General features: G+C 51.5%; 1 protein-coding gene across 8 annotated transcripts in view; it reads left to right on the plus strand.

Moving 5' to 3' along the window:
- Positions 1-17,416, plus strand: part of PALD1 (phosphatase domain containing paladin 1) — a 74,771-nt gene that overhangs the window by 50,785 nt on the left and 6,570 nt on the right. For 6 of the 8 annotated variants that reach the window (XM_047825881.1, XM_047825879.1, XM_047825878.1 and 3 more), the window contains 2 exons: positions 2,139-2,279; positions 5,699-5,736. In XM_047825881.1, the coding sequence (XP_047681837.1) occupies positions 2,139-2,279; positions 5,699-5,736 (179 nt within the window). Of the gene's footprint in view, positions 1-2,138; positions 2,280-5,698; positions 5,737-7,974; positions 8,143-17,416 lie in introns of all 8 variants that reach the window. The other 2 variants (XR_007145424.1, XM_047825883.1) reach the window with 2 other exon arrangements.

Here is a 17,416-nt window from a genome sequence, read left to right on the forward strand (position 1 = left end):
GCTCCCATTTCACAGTGAGCAAACCAAAGCACAGGTCCGCTTGGCTCCGGGCCCTGGTCAATGGCGATTGGAGAAGAGCGGGGTCGGTCTAGCCTGGCCCTGCCGCTGGGCTGCTCCGCCCTGGGTGGGGGGGGGCCCTGGCCACCATCTCGTCTGGGTGACACCGACGCTCCCTGACAGGCACTTGGGACCCAGCTGTGGCTCGTGACCTCGATGCGGGGTCAGGGCCTGTCCTGCCCCACCCCCGTTTCAGTCCAGGGCACTGAATGCATAGCCACTAACGTTTCTAATTTAGTCAGCCCTGTATTGTACGCTTGCCACGTGTCATCAATTCAGACACCCTGCAAGTAGGCGGCTGTGTCCCTGCCCTACAGACGGGGAACGTGGAGCTCAGAGCTGGCACGGGGCTCTCTGGCGTTGGTGCTGTGGTCGGCTCCCGCCTGGTTGGCTGGCCTCCTCACATTGCTCTTGGCCTTGCTGTCCCTGCTGCCCTGTCACCCTGGCCTCAAACTTGTCAAGCTCCCTCAGCTTCTTGGCCTTTGCATATGCTGTTCCCTCTCCGGAAACTCCCCTTTTCCTTCCCCTCGCTGATGTGCTGACTCTTAGATTTTTGTGTTTTTTTAATTGTGGTAAAATATACGTACGATGTAATTTACCATTTTAACCAGCCTTAAAGCGTACATTCGCATTGTCGTGCACGTTCGCATTGTCGTGCAACCATCGAGTACCTTCGCATTGTTGTGCAACCATTACCATCATCCACCTCCAGGACTCTTTCTTCATTGAAAACTGACCGTCCCCACAAAACAGTAACTCCCCATTCCTCCCTCCCCTCAGCCCCTGGTGACCACTGTTCTACTTTCTGTCTCTATGGATTTGACTGTTCTAGGTACTTCAGATAAGTAGGATGATAGAGAATTTCTCCTTTTGTGTTTGGTTTATTTCACTTAGCACAGCATGGTGTTCTTGAGGTTCCGTCGTGTTGAGGGTCTATTAGAATTTCACTCTTTTTTTTTTTTTTTATAAAATTTTTTTTTTCAACGTTTATTTATTTTTGGGACAGAGAGAGACAGAGCATGAACAGGGGAGGGGCAGAGAGAGAGGGAGACACAGAATCGGAAACAGGCTCCAGGCTCTGAGCCATCAGCCCAGAGCCCGACGCGGGGCTCGAACTCACGGACCGCGAGATCATGACCTGGCTGAAGTCGGACGCTTAACCGACTGCGCCACCCAGGCGCCCCTAGAATTTCACTCTTTTTTAAGGCTGGGTAGCATTCTGTTGTATATACAGACCACATTCTGTTTATCAATTTATCTGTCGGTGGACACAGGTTATCTTCACCTTCTGGCTATTGTGAATGATGCTGCTCTAAACAGGGGAGTACAAATATCCATTCAAATATCTGCTTGCACTTTTAGAAGTAGAATTGCTGGCTCATATGGCAGCCCGCTTAATTTTTGAACAACTTCCGTACTGTGTTCCCTGGCAGTGGCACCATGTTACACTTCCACCAGCAAAGCACCAGGGTTTTCGTTTCCCCAACACCTGTTGTTTTTTGTTCTGATAGCAGCCATCCTGGTGGGTGTGAGGTGGCATCTCACTGTGGTTTTGAGTTGTGTTTCCCTAATGATGAGGGATGCTGAGCATCTTTCCATGCATGTGCTTATGGGCCACCTGCGTGTCTTCTATGGAGAAGTGCCTGTTCAAGTGCTTTGCCCATTTTTGATTTGGTTTGTTTTGTTGTTGCATTATGGGAATTTTTAAACGTATTCTGGATATCAATCCCTTATCCAATATGTGATTTGTAAATATTTCCTTTGCTTCTGTTGGTTGCCCTTTGACACTGTTGATAGTGTCCTTGCTTTTGTTGCCTTTGCTTCTGATGTCATATCTAACAAATCATTGCCCAATGCAACATCATGAAGCTTTCGTCTGTATTTTCTTCTAAGAGTCTCATGGTTTTAGCTCTTTGTTTAGCTCTTTGATCCGTTTTGAGTTAAACTTGCATGTGAATATCCAGTGTTCCCAGCACTGTTTCTTGGAAATGGACCTTGAGGTGGCCCTTAGTGTGGGGTGAGCCTGGGGCTGGGGGCCCCACCTACCCTCCTTGGTTTTCTTGGTGCTCCTCTGGCCCCAGGTGGTGATGAAGGTGGTGCAGCTGCTGCCCGCTGGGCACCAGGTGAAGAAGGAGGTAGATGCAGCCCTGGACACAGTCAGTGAGACCATGACGCCCATGCACTACCACCTGCGGGAAATCATCATCTGCACCTACCGCCAGGTGAGCCTCGCCCGGACCCAGGTGTCCTTCCCCATGTGCACGGCCCGGGTTGTGTTTGACTGGGTGTGAGGTGGCTAGGGATCCTGGGGGACCCTCCTCAGTTCTTAGTTATTTCTTCGCCTTTTGCAAGTGATCTGTGAAATGGAAACACCTCTGCCCCAACTCATCCTGGCTTGACTTTGGAGTGCTTGATGTCCAGCACTGGCGATATTCAGAGTAACCGCTGCTGCAGCCCTGGGACCAGTCACGGTGTGGCCGGTCAGAGCAAACACCCTGTCCTAGACCCCTGTGGTACTGGGTGTTAACCCTTCTGTTCCTGGGTTATGAGGGGCACTGAGGGTCTCGGGCAAGAGTCAGGTTGGTAGATGGGGCCACTCCAAGGTCTTGGCAGGTGGCCACGTAACCACCTGCAGGGAAGCCGTTCAGTGTTTTAGCAGCTGATGCTGCCCGGCTGCCCACCCACGACCCGTGTATGTCTGTGCTGCCCGGGGCTGGCCCCAGATTGACCTGCTCAGTTAAAAATTCTGTTTGAATAACTCTTTAAGTTATAAGAATTAAAAGGTGGGGGCTCCTGGGTGGCTCAGTCAGTTGAGCGTCCGACTTTGCCTCAGGTGACGATCTTACGATTCGTAAGTTCCAGCCCCGCATCTGTCTCTGTGCTGACGGCTCAGAGCCTGGTGTCTGCTTCGGATTCTGTGTCTCCCTCTCTCTCTGCCCCTCCCTCACTCATGCTTTGTCTCTCTCTGCCTCTCAAAAATGAATAAACGTTGAAAATTTAAAAAAAAAATTAAAAGGTTGGGGTGCCTGGGCAGGTCAGTTCAGTTAAGTATCTGACTTTTGATTTTGGCTCCGGTCATGATCTCACAGTCATGAGATCAAGCCCTCAGTGGGGCTGCCCACTGGGCATGGAGCCTGCTTAAGGATTCTCTCTCTCTCTCTCCCTCCCTCCCTCCCTCCCTTTCTCCCTCACCCCCTCTCTCGCCCCTCCTTTGTGCATGCATGTGTGTGCACGCTCTCTCTCTCTCTCAAAAAAATAAAAAGTCTCCATGAAAGTACAAATTTTATGAAAAATCCAGGATGTCAGCCTATTTAGAAAAAAATGTGCCTTTCAAGTAGTTGTCTGCAGGGCTCTGTCATATACAACCCTCCTGGCCCAGTCATAGGACTTGACATTACCTTTTGGTAACCAGGCTCACCCGCCCCCATTCCAGAGGCCAGGATGCTGCTGACCTCTGCTGGGGGAGGATGAGGATCCCTGAATCCCATGCAGGGCTTCCTGGTGGTGGAGTTAGTGGTAGTGAGAAGTGGTGGGTCAGAGCAGAAGGAAGATATAGAGTCATTCCCCAGTATGGCCACCAGGTGGCCATAGTGAGCTGGGCCTGGGCCAAACTCAAAGGGCCTGAAGAGCAGGTCTTCATCTAGTCTTTTTCATCCCTGCTGCACATAGTTTCACATGGGAGCTTTAAAACTTACCCATGCCTGAGTTGCATCCCTAGAGAGCCTGATTTAGTAGGTCTGCTTGGGGGGCCAGGGAGTGGGTCCTTTTTTTTAAGTTCCCTAGATGCTTGCAATGCATAGTCAAGGTTGAGAACCACATAGTCTAGGCAGAAGTCCCCAACTTTAGTGAGTTTCAGGATTACCGGGAGGGCCTGTTTAAAATGCATGCTGCTGAGCTCCCGTGCTGAGTTTCCTATTTCGTAGGTCTGGATGTCTGGCAAACTCTCAGATGACGCTGATTCTCCTGGTCAGGAGCGGGGGGGAGGCGGTGAGGCACACGGAGGGATCTGCTGTAATACTGTCTCAGCCTCTTGCTGTCTTTTTTTTTTTTAATTTTTTTTTTAACGTTTATTTATTTTTGAGACAGAGAGAGACAGAGCGTGAACAGGGGAGGGGCAGAGAGAGAGGGAGACACAGAATCCAACACAGGCTCCGGGCTCTGAGCTGTCAGCACAGAGCCCGACGCGGGGCTCGAACTCACGGACCGCGAGATCATGACCTGAGCCGAAGTCGGACGCTTAACTGACCGAGCCACCCAGGCACCCCTCTTGCTGTCTTTTTAATAAAAACTTTATTGAGCTAAAATTCACATACCATACAAACCAGTTATTTACAATGGGCAGTTCAGTAGCTTTTAGGACGTTCGCAGAGCTGTGTAGCCACCACCACAGCCAGATTTAGGACATTTTCATTACTCTAAAAAGCAACTTCGTACCCCAGTTCCCCACCCCCACCCCCACCCCAGCCCTAGGCAACCGTGAATCTACTTTCAGCCTCTGAGGATTTGCCTCTTCTGGACGTTTCATAAAAGAGGGATCGTACAGGGCGTCTGGGTGGCTCAGTCGGTTGAGCGTCCGGCTTCGGCTCAGGTCATGATCTCACAGTCTGTGAGTTCGAGCCCCGTGTCGGGCTCTGGGCTGACAGCTCAGAGCCTGGAGCCTGCTTCGGATTCTGTGTCTCCCTCTCTCTCTGCCCCTCCCCTGCTCATGCTCTGCCTCTCTCTGTCTCAAAAATAAGTAAAAAAACGTTAAAAAAAATTAAAAAAAAAAAAGAGGGATCGTACAATACGTGTTCCTTTGTGACCTGCTTCTTTCATGGAGCGTCATGTTTTCAAGTCTCAGCCATGTTGTCGCATGGATCACCATTTCATTTCTTTTTATGACTAATATTCCATCGTGTGGATACATCACCTTTTGTGAATCCATTCATCCAGTCGACAGACGTTCAGGTTGTTTCCCCCTTTTGGCTATTAGGAATACGATGCTGCTTAGACGTTGATGTACAAGGTTTTGTATGAAGACGCTTGCACTTCTCTTGGCTATATGTACCTGGGAGTAGAGCTGCTGGGTCACGTGCTAATTCCCTGGTTAATTTTTTGAGGACCTGGCAGACCATTTTCCAAAGCGGCTGTACCATTTAACATTTCTCCTAGCGATGCGTGAAGGTTCCCGTTTCTCCACATCTGGCTAATTATGGTGGTGGTGGTGATTATCGTTTTCATTTGTAGCCTGCCTTCTGGTGTGAAGTGGTATTTCATGATGGTTTTGGTTTGCATTTCCTTTATGACTAATAACGTTGAGCATCTTTTCATGAACGTATTATCCATTTGTCTATCTTCATTTTTTTTTTTTAAATTGTTTAATGTTTATTTTAGAGAGAGATTGAGAGACAGAGCATGAGTGGTGGGGAGGGCAGAGAGAGAGGGAGCCGAAGGGTCTGAAGCGGGCTTGGCACTGGCAGCAGGGAGCCGGGTGCGGGGTTCGAACCCACGAGCCGTGAGATCATGACCGGAGCTGAAGTCAGATGCTTAACTGAGTGAGCCACCCAGGCGCCCCCATTTATCTGTCTTCCTTAGAGAACTGTCTCTTCAGATCCTTTGCCCATTTAAACATTTTTTTTTTGTCTTTATTGTTGACTTGCAGGAGGTCTTTATTTATTACAGATACCAGTCTCTTATCAGGTATGTGATTTGCAAAATTTTTCTCCAGTGGCTGCGATTAAAATTCTTTAGTCTGCCTTCACTTTCTTGATGGTGTCCTTTGATGCATGGAAATTTTACATTTTGACTTATCTATTCTTTCGTTGCTCTATGCTTTTGGTGTCATGTCTAATCATGAGGATTTACTTCTAAGAGGCAAATAGTTTCTTCTAAGAGTTGTATAGTTATAACTCTTACATTTAGTCTTTGATCCCTCCTGAGTTGATTTTTATATATGGCATGAGATAGAGGTCTAGTTTCATTCTTTTGCATGTAGATAATCCAGTTGTTCTTGTACGTGTGTTGAAAAGACAATCCTTTCCCCACTGAATGGCTTTGACACCCCTAAAGAAATCCACTGACTGAAAATGTGGAGGCTTATTTCTGAACTTTCAATCCTATTCCATTGATCCATTTGTCTGTTCTGTGCCAGCACAACCCTGTCTTAATTACCATAGTATTGCAGTGAATTTCGAAATTAGGAAATGGGTTCTCCAACTCTGAATTTCTTTTTCAGGTTTTTTTTTTTTGGCTATTCTTGGTCCTTTGCATTTCGAATTTTAGGATTACAGCTGAGATTTTGATGGGGATTGCGTTGAACATGTAGGTGACTTTGGGAAGTATTGCCATCTTAACAATAATTACTCTTTTGCTTCATGAACATGAGATGTCTTTCCATTTATTTAGGTCTTCTTTACTTTTTTACGTGATGTGTTATAGTTTCCAGACTGGAAGTTTTATACTTCTTATGTTAAGTTTTATTCATAAGTAGTTTATTGCTTTTGTTCTATTGTAGAATTGATTTCTCAATTTCATTTTTAGTTTGTTCCTTGTTATTATATAGAAATACAGTTGATATTTGTATATATTTTTTAGTATTATTTTTCAAATGTTTATTTATTTTGAGAGAGAGAGTACGAGTGGGGGATGGACAGGGGGAGAGAGAATCCCAAGTAGGCTCCATGCTGTCAGCACAGAGCCCGACATGGGGCTCGATCCCACAAGCCCTGAGATCATTACCTGAACCAAAATCAAGAGTCAGATGCCTAACCGACTGAGCCACCCAGGCGCCCTGATATTCGTATATTGATTTATCTTACAACCTTGCTAACCTAATTCATTAGTTTTAATACCTTTTTAGTGAATTCTTAGAATTTTCTATTTATAAGATCATGCCATTTACAAATAGAGATAGTTTTACTTCCTTTCTTGTTTTAAAGTTTATTTATTGGGGCACTTGGGTGGCTTAGTCGGTTGAGTGTCCGATTTCGGCTCAAGTCATGTTCTCACAGTTTGTGGGCTCAAGCCCCCCATCAGGCTTTATGCTGACAGCTCAGAGCCTGAAGCCTGCTTCGGATTCTGTGTCTCCTTCTTTCTCTTCCCCTCTCCTGCTCACGCTCTCTCTCTCAAAAATAAATAAATGTAAAAAAATAATACTAGTAAAAAATAAAGTTTATTTATTTTAAGAGAGAGAGAGAGAACATGAGCATAGGGGAGGGGCAGAGAGCGAGGGAGAAAGAGAATCCCAAGTAGGCTCTGTGCTGTCAGCCTGGAGCCCGACTTGGGGTTCGAACCCACGAACAATGAGATCGTGACCTGAGCTGACATCAAGAGTGGGACGCTCAACCGACTGAGCCACCCAGGCACCCCTACATCTTCCTTTGTAATTTGGATGGCTTTTATTTAATTTTCTTGCTCAATTGCCCTGGTAGGTCCTCCAGTAGAATGTTAAATAAAAGTAGCTAGAGCAGACATCCCTGTTCTGTTCTTGGTCTTAGGGGGCAAGCTTGCAGCCTTTCACGTTAAGTATGATGTTAGCTATGACCTTTTCGTAGATACTCTTGTCATCTTGAGAAAGTTCCCTTCCATTCTCAGTTTATCAGGGTTTTTTTTTTTTTCATGAGGAGGTGTTTTAATATTATCAGATGCCTTTTCCATGTCTGTTGAGATGATTATATGGTTTTTGCTCTTTATTCTATTGACGTGGTATATTACTTTAATTGGATTTTGGATGTTAAACCAGCCTTGCATTCCTGGGTTAAATCCGACTTGGTCATGATGTGTATCTTTTTACGTTGCTAGATTTGGTTTGTTGAAGATTTTTGCATCAGATTTGTAAGAGATACTGGTTCGTAGTTTTCTTTTTCCTTTGATGTCTTTGTTTGGTTTGGCAGTAGGGTGATGCTGGCCTCATGGAATGTCACTGTCTCACTTTTGCAGAGGGGATTGACACCTAGACCGGAGAGAGGCCATCATAAGAGCATTAGTCAGCTCGGGCGGCCACAACAAAATACCACAGACCACATGGCCTAAGCAACAGAAACTTATTTTCTCACGATGTGAATGCTGGAAAGCCCAGGATGAAGGTTCTGACCGATTTGGTTTCTAGTGAGTGCTCTCATCCTGCATGCATATGGCCGCCTTCTCATCATGTCCCCTTATGGCCTTTCCCTGGTGCCTGTATGTGGACAGATAGCAGGGAGGGAGAGAGAAAGGCATGGGCCTTCTGGTACCTTTTCTTATAAGGACACTAACCTTAGAGGTCCCAGGACTGCAGGAGGAGCCAAAAGCCACCTTAATCCCAGTGGTGGGGATTTCACAGGCCAGTTTTAAAAAGGAAGGACCTTTCTAAGGTTGCCAGTGTGTAACCTTGTTAAACGTATCTGTTTTCAAGAAAAGGAAGGAAGGAAAGAAAGAAACAAAAAGTTTAAAAACCTAACTACCATCAAATGTGGTTGGCATTTCATAAAAGAAAGGATGTTTTAGTACCAGAAAAGTAGAATGGACTTTATCTCAGAGTGGAGAACATTCCTTGAGCAGGTTTGCATTTCTAAATTCCTGTGGACTCATGAAACCGGTTATAGACCCCGATTTGGGAATCACAGCTTTTGGCAACCGGGCCTCTATGTCCTTTAGTCAGAAAGGCAGAACACCTCCTTCAAGGTCACCCTGCGCTTGACCTAGCCGGACCCAGAGCACGCGTCCTGCCTGAGGTCAGGCTGGCGTGAGGTGCCCTGGCTGCCTCCAGATTAGAAGGGGCCTCTGGCCCGCTCAGTGCATGCGTGTGTGCGCGTGTGGACTCTGGAATGGAGTTCATTAAGGAAGTGGGTTAGATTGTTCTGGGCTGACTGGCAGAAGGAATGTGGATGTGGGAATGGGAGGGGCCTGGGTTCCGACAGCCTCTCTGACCGCCTGCGTCCCCACCTGCCAGGCTGCATCAGTACTGCTTCCTGGCAGGGCTTGGCTGGGCGCAGGAAGCGTTCAGCTAATGGGGGGGCTCTGAGGACTCCTGCAGGGCCGGAGCATCCTGTGATGTTCCTGGAGCTACCAAGTCCCCATAGAGACCCTCAGATTTTAGTGCTAAAGGACTTACAGAACGTCCGTCTCCTCTGTTTGCAGATGAGCTAGAGAGTGGGTTGTCTAGGGTCCCCTGTGAGTTGGTAGCAGAGCAGGGATAAGACACAAAAATTCTCACTCCTAGCCCCAAGCCCCTCCCCTGACCATGTCACCCTTCACCTGAGGGTCTCGGTCCCTGTTGTCCCTGGTGGGCTGCAGGCCTCACTACTTGAGGCTCCAGAAAGGCAGCTGCTTCCTCTACCCTTTCCCTCCCGTGGACTGACTCCTCTAGAAATGGGCAGGTGCATCTCACCCTTGGTACCTGGCTGTTTATTTAAATTTATTTTTAATGTTTATTTTTGAGAGAGAGAGAGAGAGAGAGAGAGAGAGAGAGAGAGAGAGAATGAGCGGGGGAGGGGTAGAGAGAGAGGGAGACACAGAATCCGAAGCGGGTTCCAGGCTCTGATCCGTCAGCACACAGCCAGACAAGGGCCACGAACCGTGAGATCATGACCTGAGCCAAAGTCAGACACTTAACCGACTGAGCCACCCAGGCGCTCAGCCACCCAGGCGCCCCAAGTACCTGGCTGCTTATTTAAACACAGCAGGCACTGGGGCGCCTGGGTGGCTCAGTCGGTTGAATGTCCGACTTCAGCTCAGGTCATGATCTCACAGTCTGTGAGTTCGAGCCCCGCGTCAGGCTCTGTGCTGACAGCTCAGAGCCTGGAGCCCGCTTCAGATTCTGTCTCCCCCTGTCTCTGCCCCTCCCCTGCTCATGCTCTGTCTCTCTCTGTCTCAAAAATAAATAAAAACATTAAAAAATTTTTTCAAAAATAAATAACAGCAGGCAGGAGGGCTGTCTGTAGCTTGTTATTATAAAGACAATGTTAGACCATAGTTTCAGCTCATGGACACTTTATCTTGTTTGCTGAAGAGCCTTACATCATCATCATATTTCATGTTCACAGAGTCTGTAGAGTGGAAGCACCCAGTGTCACCTGCCGTCCCCGTAGAGGTGGACTGTCACATCGCCCCCCGTTGTGCTCTGGGTGGGTGATGCCACATTGAACGTCGTAGTGTGTGTTGTTCTTTAATCGGTGCAGATAATTTCTGTAGGCTGATGCTTAGAAGTAAGTAAGATTGGTGACGGAGTCAGAAGGTCAGACCTTATTTTTCTTTTAATTATTTTGGAGAATTTCAAACAAAATTTCAAAACTGGGAGAGTGATTTCATGAACCCTTGTGTGCCCACCTCCCAGCTTCAGGAATTACCAATCAGGGCTAGTCTTAGTTCACCTAAGGTTCCCCCCCAGCCCTCTCCCTGCCCCCCCCCCCAGATTATTTTGAAACAAGTCCCAGACCTCCTGTTACTTCCTCTGCCAGTATTTCAGCAGGTACCTTAAGGGGAGGAGGGATCTTTTATTTTTTTTCTATTTTTTTAAATCTTTATTTATTTTTGAGAGAGAGACAGAGACAGAGTGTGAGCAGGGGAGGAACAGAGAGGGAGACGCAGAACCCGAAGCAGGCTCCAGGCCCCGAGCTGTCAGCACAGAGCCTGACGCGGGGCTCGAACTCACGAACCGTGAAATCATGACCTGAGCCGAAGTCAGACGCTCCACTGACTGAGCCACCCAGGCGCCCCAGTGGGGAGGGATCTTTTAAAAAAAAGGTCATTATCATACTTAAAATGACAGTAGCTTCTTACGATCTAATACCTGGTGAGCGTTTAGATGTTCTCACCTGGTCCCACAGAGTCTGTTGGCCTTGGATCAGGATCCAAACAAGCGCCACAGCTCACATGGGGCCGATGTGGCCCGTGGAATCTAGAACCGCTCTGCCCGCTCTTCTTCCCCTGAAGTGTGTCTGCCGAGGTAACGGGCTTGCTCACCGGGCATCCCCCAGTCTGGACCCTGCTCGTTGTATCCCCAGGTTTAGCTGGGCCATGTCATGTCGCAGCTCCTGTTCCCCCTGTCTCCCCGGGTGGAGCCAGAGGCTCGATCAGATTTGGCTTGGTTTCGGCCAGCAGAGTCACAGGGGTGCTGTGTGCCGCCACGCGGGCTCAGAAGGCCCCGTGGTCTCTTCTGTGACCTGGCAGCTGCAGCTGCTCGTCCCCTGCGCTCTTTACTTCATTGAGGGTTTGCAAAATAGTGATATGCTGGCTCTCTCATTCCCTCTCCACGAATTAACTGCAGTACTTACGGAAAGATACTTGGCCGGGGTGCAGGGGAGGCAGGAAGGCAGGCCCTGAGCTTGGGTTTTCCCGTGATTTGCTCCTGTTCAAAGGAGGTTTGGGAGGGGCTTCTCTAAAGCCAAGGGGAAGGCTGTTGGGGTTGGTGAGCCCTAAGGTCCCTCCAGAGTCGGATAGACCTGCGGTCGGTGATGAGGGTCTGGGTGACCTGGGTGGGCCAGGAGAAGAAAGATGGAGGGGCTCCTGGGGGGAGGCTGGGAGTTGTTAGAGGCCAGTGCTGGAGGCCAGGGGACCCAGCCCCCATGTGTCCCCACTGGGAACCTGTGTGGGAGGCGCCCCCAGCAGCGGGGGCACTCCTGGCTCAGTCCTTACTCTGTACCTGTGCCTGATGAAGGGCAGACCGTAACAGTGCCTCCATTTTGTATCTGAGGAAGGGAGGCACTGGGCTTGCCCAAGAACCCACAGCTGGTGGGTGGCAGGAGGAGAGAGAGGCCCCAGACCGACTCTCAGGTCACATCCACTCCGGGTGCCACACGGCTTCCCGAGTCGGAGGCAGTTACACTTCCCTCCCACCTCAAGCCCTGCTGTGGGGGAAAAGAACAACTAGAATCCATGATCCTTGCCCTTGTATTCCCAGCCTCAGAAGGCCGGAGGGTAGGAGCGTATCCCAGCCTCGGGTCACAGGTATAGGAGTGGGCTGGGGGGGGGGGGGGTGGGGGGTGGGACCAAAGCTGCATACACATTTTCCATGGAGACAGGCCTTCCCTGGTGTACTAACAGTCTGGGCCGCCCTCTCTGCCTGGGCCCGATTTGGGCTGCCTGGCCTCTGTGGGTTGCAGCTCAGTGATGCCTCCTCCCCCGTTCTCTAGAACGTCAGTGACAGTGGGTCAGGGCCTGATCAGTCCTATGCGTGTGAGGGGGCCAGAAGGCTCAGGGCATTTTAGAAAACCACCTCGAAAGGAAAAAAAGAGAAAACTCTTTGAACTAAGCCACTCCTTGAGGTTTCGATAGAGGTGAGAAGGCTGGGCCCCAGGCTGAGAGAATCCAAGATGGCCACCAGCCCACAGTGGTGACACCATCTGGTGAATTAGTTGTTTCCTGCTGGGCCTGGAAAGGGAAAATATTTGTGACAGAAACCAAGGTCAGGGCTCCTGGAGGAAGTCCTGCTAGAATCATTAATGCCAGGGGGCCTTTTCCTTAGCCTTGGCTGGTGACGTTAATTCTTAGTGTTCTGTATTTAACACAGTCTAATGTGTCTCCCTTCTGTCCCTTCAGAAAGAGTTTGAAGAAAAGCTGAGATAAAAGCCCCACAAAGAGAAAGAAAATGTCCTTTGGTCTCAAGTTGAGATTTATTTTATGAAGACTGTAGTGCTTTAACTTTGAGCAGTGCTTTTCGAGTTTTCTCAGAACTTACTTTTTTGTCTCCTTTGGTCCTCAGAGCCACTGGTAAGGAGATGACTGGGATTTATGAGGCCCGTTTTACCGAGGAAGGCACTGAGGCCTAATGACACTGTGACCAGCTTGAGGCAGGACCAGAACCTATCTCCCAACTCCTCTGCCTGTGTTCCTTTCCTTCTGGATGACCATGACCCAGGAGGCAGTTTTATTGTGGTGGAAAAAGGAGGGGTCGGCAAGGATGTCCCAAGGCCCTACTGCAAGGACGTCCCCAGGCCCTACTGCATGCCCCGGCCCGGGTTGGTGCAGAGTTGCCAAGAGGTCAGAGACTGAGCTCAGTGTCCCCAAAGTCGAAGGTTGTTATCTTACGAAAAATATAGAGTGAGACAGTTTTGGCTCTGAGCCCCAGGTGGGGTCTCTCTCAGTCTCTCCAAGACTCTGGCTTGGCCAAAGCTGTTCCCTGGAGACCTCATTCCAGTAGGTAATGTGTCTCCGGGGCCAGGGCCATGCGATCGGAGCCACCCTGGAATGCCGTGTGCTGTCACATAAAATACGATGGAGGGAAAGGGTTGCCTCCTAAGGCTCTTTCACACTCAGCCCAAAATTGAGCCAGTGGGTCATCCAGCGGCTGCCAGAACGGGGAGAGGGTGTGTGTGTGTGTGTGCCGCGTGCGTGTGCACATGCGTGCACGTGTGTAGGGCACTCGTTCTCAGTAGCTGAGACCTCTCTCGCTTTCCCTTCCTCCTCACCGTGTGGCTGAGCTGGAGCAATGTGCACCCTGCAGGGGCGTTTCCCGGTTTATGCAGCAGCAGGCATCCACAGAGCTGGAGCCGTGTGCCAGGCTTGTTTCTAAGTGCGCACCCGAGGCTTGGAACTCTCAGTGGTTTGGGAGGGGTACACACCTCGGCCGCGCCCACTCCGCGTGCACGAGCCGAGCCGCTGCCTCTGTGCGCACGGCTGTCGTTGTCAGGGTCGTGGTTGTCACTGGGGCCGCCTCTTTCTGCTGCTTGTCTCTCTTCTGCCGTGCAGGGTCTCGGCTCTGAAACTCTGACTGCAGGCCCTGCCTGGCCCACCTCGGGCTCTGGAGACGCCAGTCTAGTGAGCAGATAGATGGGCGGGAGGTTGAGTAAGTCCTTGTACGATGAAACAGCAAAACTCGGCCCTGCCTTCCTTATGCCTTCTTGTTCTTTGTCCACACTGCCCGTCTGCCAGGAGAGGGCAGTCTTCTCTAGCGACCTGAGGAGCCCTGGGTGTGGGTCGGAAGCCCTGAGTTCTAGCCTGGGCTCTGCCAGCAGCTCCCTGCACGACCTTTGCCACATTGCTTTGGCCTGCCCGGGCATCTCCTGTGCCATCTGTCACCTGGGGTCACTATTGCTTCCCCTACCTGCCTTGAAGGGTGGTGGTGAGCACCAGCCGGGGTACTAGGTGAGGTGGGAGCGGGTGTGCAGGGGGTGGTGGGCAGCGGGGCTGGGACACCTGGCCAGCCCACTAGGTTATGTGCAGGGCAGTGGGCTCCTGAGGGCGGGGACCATGCTTGGCACTGAAGTGCAGAGCCTGGCTAGGGGTGAACAACCTTTGGTGAATGAATGACGCACACAGAAGCCCATGGTGCCAGGTTTAGTCCCTTCCTGCTCTGAAAGTACCGAACAGGAGGTGTTCTTTGGAAAACCGGTTCCTTGTCTATGCGCCGAGGGCCGTTCTCTCCCTTCTCGGGAGTTACAAAAAGCTTCCGCGTGCTTGACGCCCCAGGACCGGCCTGAGGACAGTTTGCAGGGACTCGTAGAGAGCCCCTGGAAGCAGCTGGCACTGACTGCTTGAGGGCCCATGTCCGACAAGGAGTGGGCGGTGTGTTGAACTTTGAGAATGATGGGGTCGGAGCTCTGGGACCTTGCCCTGCGGAGACGAACCAACTTTGAGGGCTGTCTGTTCCCTGCCCAGCCCAGAACCCTGCTTCACCTGGACAGCAGAGGCCACGGGGCCATTGCTTGTTCCAACTGAGTGGGTCGGGGGAACGGCAGCAGGGATACTCCAGTAACAGGGGTGTTGTCTGGCCCGGATTGACTCAGGCCCTGAGCCTGGCCCCACTTGTTCCCCTTGTTTCTCTTTTTGGGCTCCGTTTGCCCGGCAGCCTATGCTGTGCCCGGCTCTCCAGGTGACCCTGGCATGTCACTTCACCTCTTTGACCTTGATCTCCCCTTCCGGAAAGCAGAGGGGTTGATCTAGGTAACCCCAGGCAGTCTGTGATTTGGGGCTTAATAAAAACGGAAGATAGACCCGATAGTCACTGACTTGGCAGACGTTTGTCGCATACCTTCCAAGTGCCGGGCACTGTGCTAGTCCTGGGCATACCTCAGAACGGGGACGCTCCTACCCTCGGGGGACCCACGCTCTCTGAGGGAGACACGTGAGGAACAGCATATGAGTCAAAGTCACGTTGCGTCGGGTAGCGATACGTCTGTGGGCGTAGGGGGTTGCAGTCTTAACATCCGATCTGGGTTAGGAAGGGGCTTGATGAAGAAGGTGTCATTTGCACAAAGATCGGAGGGGGTAAATGGGAGAGCCATGCTGACATCCAGACAGAGGGATATGGCAAGTGCAAAGGCCCTGAGGTGGGGGCTTCCTGGTGTGTTGGAGGGGCAAGGAGGAGGAGCAGGGACGGGCAAGAGAGGAGGTCAGTGGCCACGCGGGCAGGGGGAAGGCTGGATGGGGCCTGGTCTGGGATCGATCGTCCAGGGACGATCACACAGACGTTGGTTTCTCCACTGAGTGCCAGTGGGGGCCTGTGCAGTGGGTTGAGCAGAGGAGCCGACTTACGATTCTAGCGGGATCACTCTGGCGCTGTGTTGAGAATAGGTCTCAGAAGTGGGAGGGAGGGTGGCCAGGGAGGCCAGACAGGTGCTTGACTTGAGGTGGTGAGAGGCGAGCTTCATCTGGGAGCGTTTGAAGTGGAGTCAATGAGATGCCCTGACTAGCTGGACGTAGGGCCGAGAAAGGGCGAAGGTAGGGAGAAACGCCAGGCTTTGGGCTGAGCAGCAGGAAGGATGAGCATTAAGACGGGCAGACGTGCGGGCGGGCAGATTTGGGGAGACCTCAGGAGGTTCGCCTGGGACATGCTCTGTGAGTTTGAGAAGCCAGATCGATATCCCCCTGGAGCCCACAAGCAGGGGTAGCACGGCAGAGTCCGGATTCCCGGGGGTGGAGGTGCACATGTGGGGTCCCCAGTGTCCTGCCTGGAATCCCGATTCCAGATGGCACTGGAAGTGTGTTCACCCACCAACCCCGTGCCTGCTTCACGCCTAGTCTGAGCCCTGACACTGACATTCAGGGTGGCGGGGAGGAGGGAAGGTGGGAGCCTGCTTAGAGTCCGGTGCCTGCCCCCAGGCTTGTCTTCCAGACCGATCGTTCCTTGGGGAGCAGAGGAGGCCGAGAAGGGGCTGGAGCACTCAGAGCAGGCTTCAGGAGAGCCAGGGCTCGGCCAGGGCCTGAAGGGACGAGTGGAGCAGGGCCAGGCCTGGTGGAGGAGAAGGGCTTTCCAGGCAGGAGCAAGGCCGGGGGGGGGGGGGGCGGGTAAAGGTAGAGAGTCAAGAGTGAGATAGGGTGTGGTTGAGCTCAACTGTGGCGAAAGGGCCCAGGGTGGTCAGAGAGCTGAGCTGGGTGTTTGCAATTCCTGTCCCAGACGGGAACTCTGGCGTCGGGCAGCTACTTAGCCTGGCCCGGCCTCATCTGCAAAACGGGACGTCCCTCTTCCTTCACGGGGTTGCTAGGAGGGCAAGTTAGGATCTAACAGTGAGCTCTGGGTGTGATGTGCTCAGTCTGGCATGTGGTATGCAGTCGGCCCCAGACACACCTGGGGAGGCACATCAGCCCGGCCTCCGTGGGCCTCTTCCTTGTGGCCCAGCAAAGAGCAGAGCTTCAGCAGAACCACTGCCTGCCACGCTGGGCCCACGCTGAGGCTGGCCAACCTCAGGCTGGAGAGAGCTGAAATGCCCAGCACCCCGGCCCCCTTTCCGAGGCCTCTTCTATTTTAGGGCTCAGGCCCGGTGGATGAGGAAGCCTTGTCCAGCTCCACCACAGCTAATGACAGCCTGGCCGGCCGGGCCATTTAAAAATGGTGCCACTATTTTTATCGACAGGAGGTGGCTGGCCTCTCCTCCTCCCCAGACGGTGCCAACATGGGGTGATTTTAAGGAAACCAGGGCCTTGATGGGAAGATGGGTCATTGTCCCAAATCATAGCCTGTGATCATGCAGGAATAGCCCATGGCACCTCGTGGCGGGGGGGGGTGTCAGTGTCACCTTTACTTGTGGTCCGAATTTAGAGATAATTCTACCCTACTTACCAGTAGGGCTCAGAAGGACACTCAACCTCTCCACCCTGAATATTCCTCAGACTCTGTCCCCTCTGGTGTCTCTGGGAGCAGCAGGCCTCTGTCCCCATGGGAGCAGGGGGCTTGGAGAGGATAGGGCTTGTGTGGCTGTGCCCCGGGCCAACCCGTGGGCCAACCCAGAGCTGAGGGCTTCTCATGCCTGTAGGATGTGTCGTTAGAGCTCTCTAGCTGAAAGCAGTTTAAAATGGTTCTTGCCTGGTGGATCTGGGGGTGACTTCCTCTCCTTTCTAAGAAAATGTCGAGTAGGCTCCAGGGATGGAGATTGGGAAGGGATGGGGTGATGAGTGCCCAGTGCAGTATAGCACGGAGTAACTACTTAGGGGTCGGCGGATGGTGGTGTATTGGCCATACTTTGTA

The sequence above is a fragment of the Prionailurus viverrinus genome, chromosome D2 (assembly GCF_022837055.1).
Source record: "Prionailurus viverrinus isolate Anna chromosome D2, UM_Priviv_1.0, whole genome shotgun sequence".
NCBI lineage: Eukaryota > Metazoa > Chordata > Mammalia > Carnivora > Felidae > Prionailurus > Prionailurus viverrinus.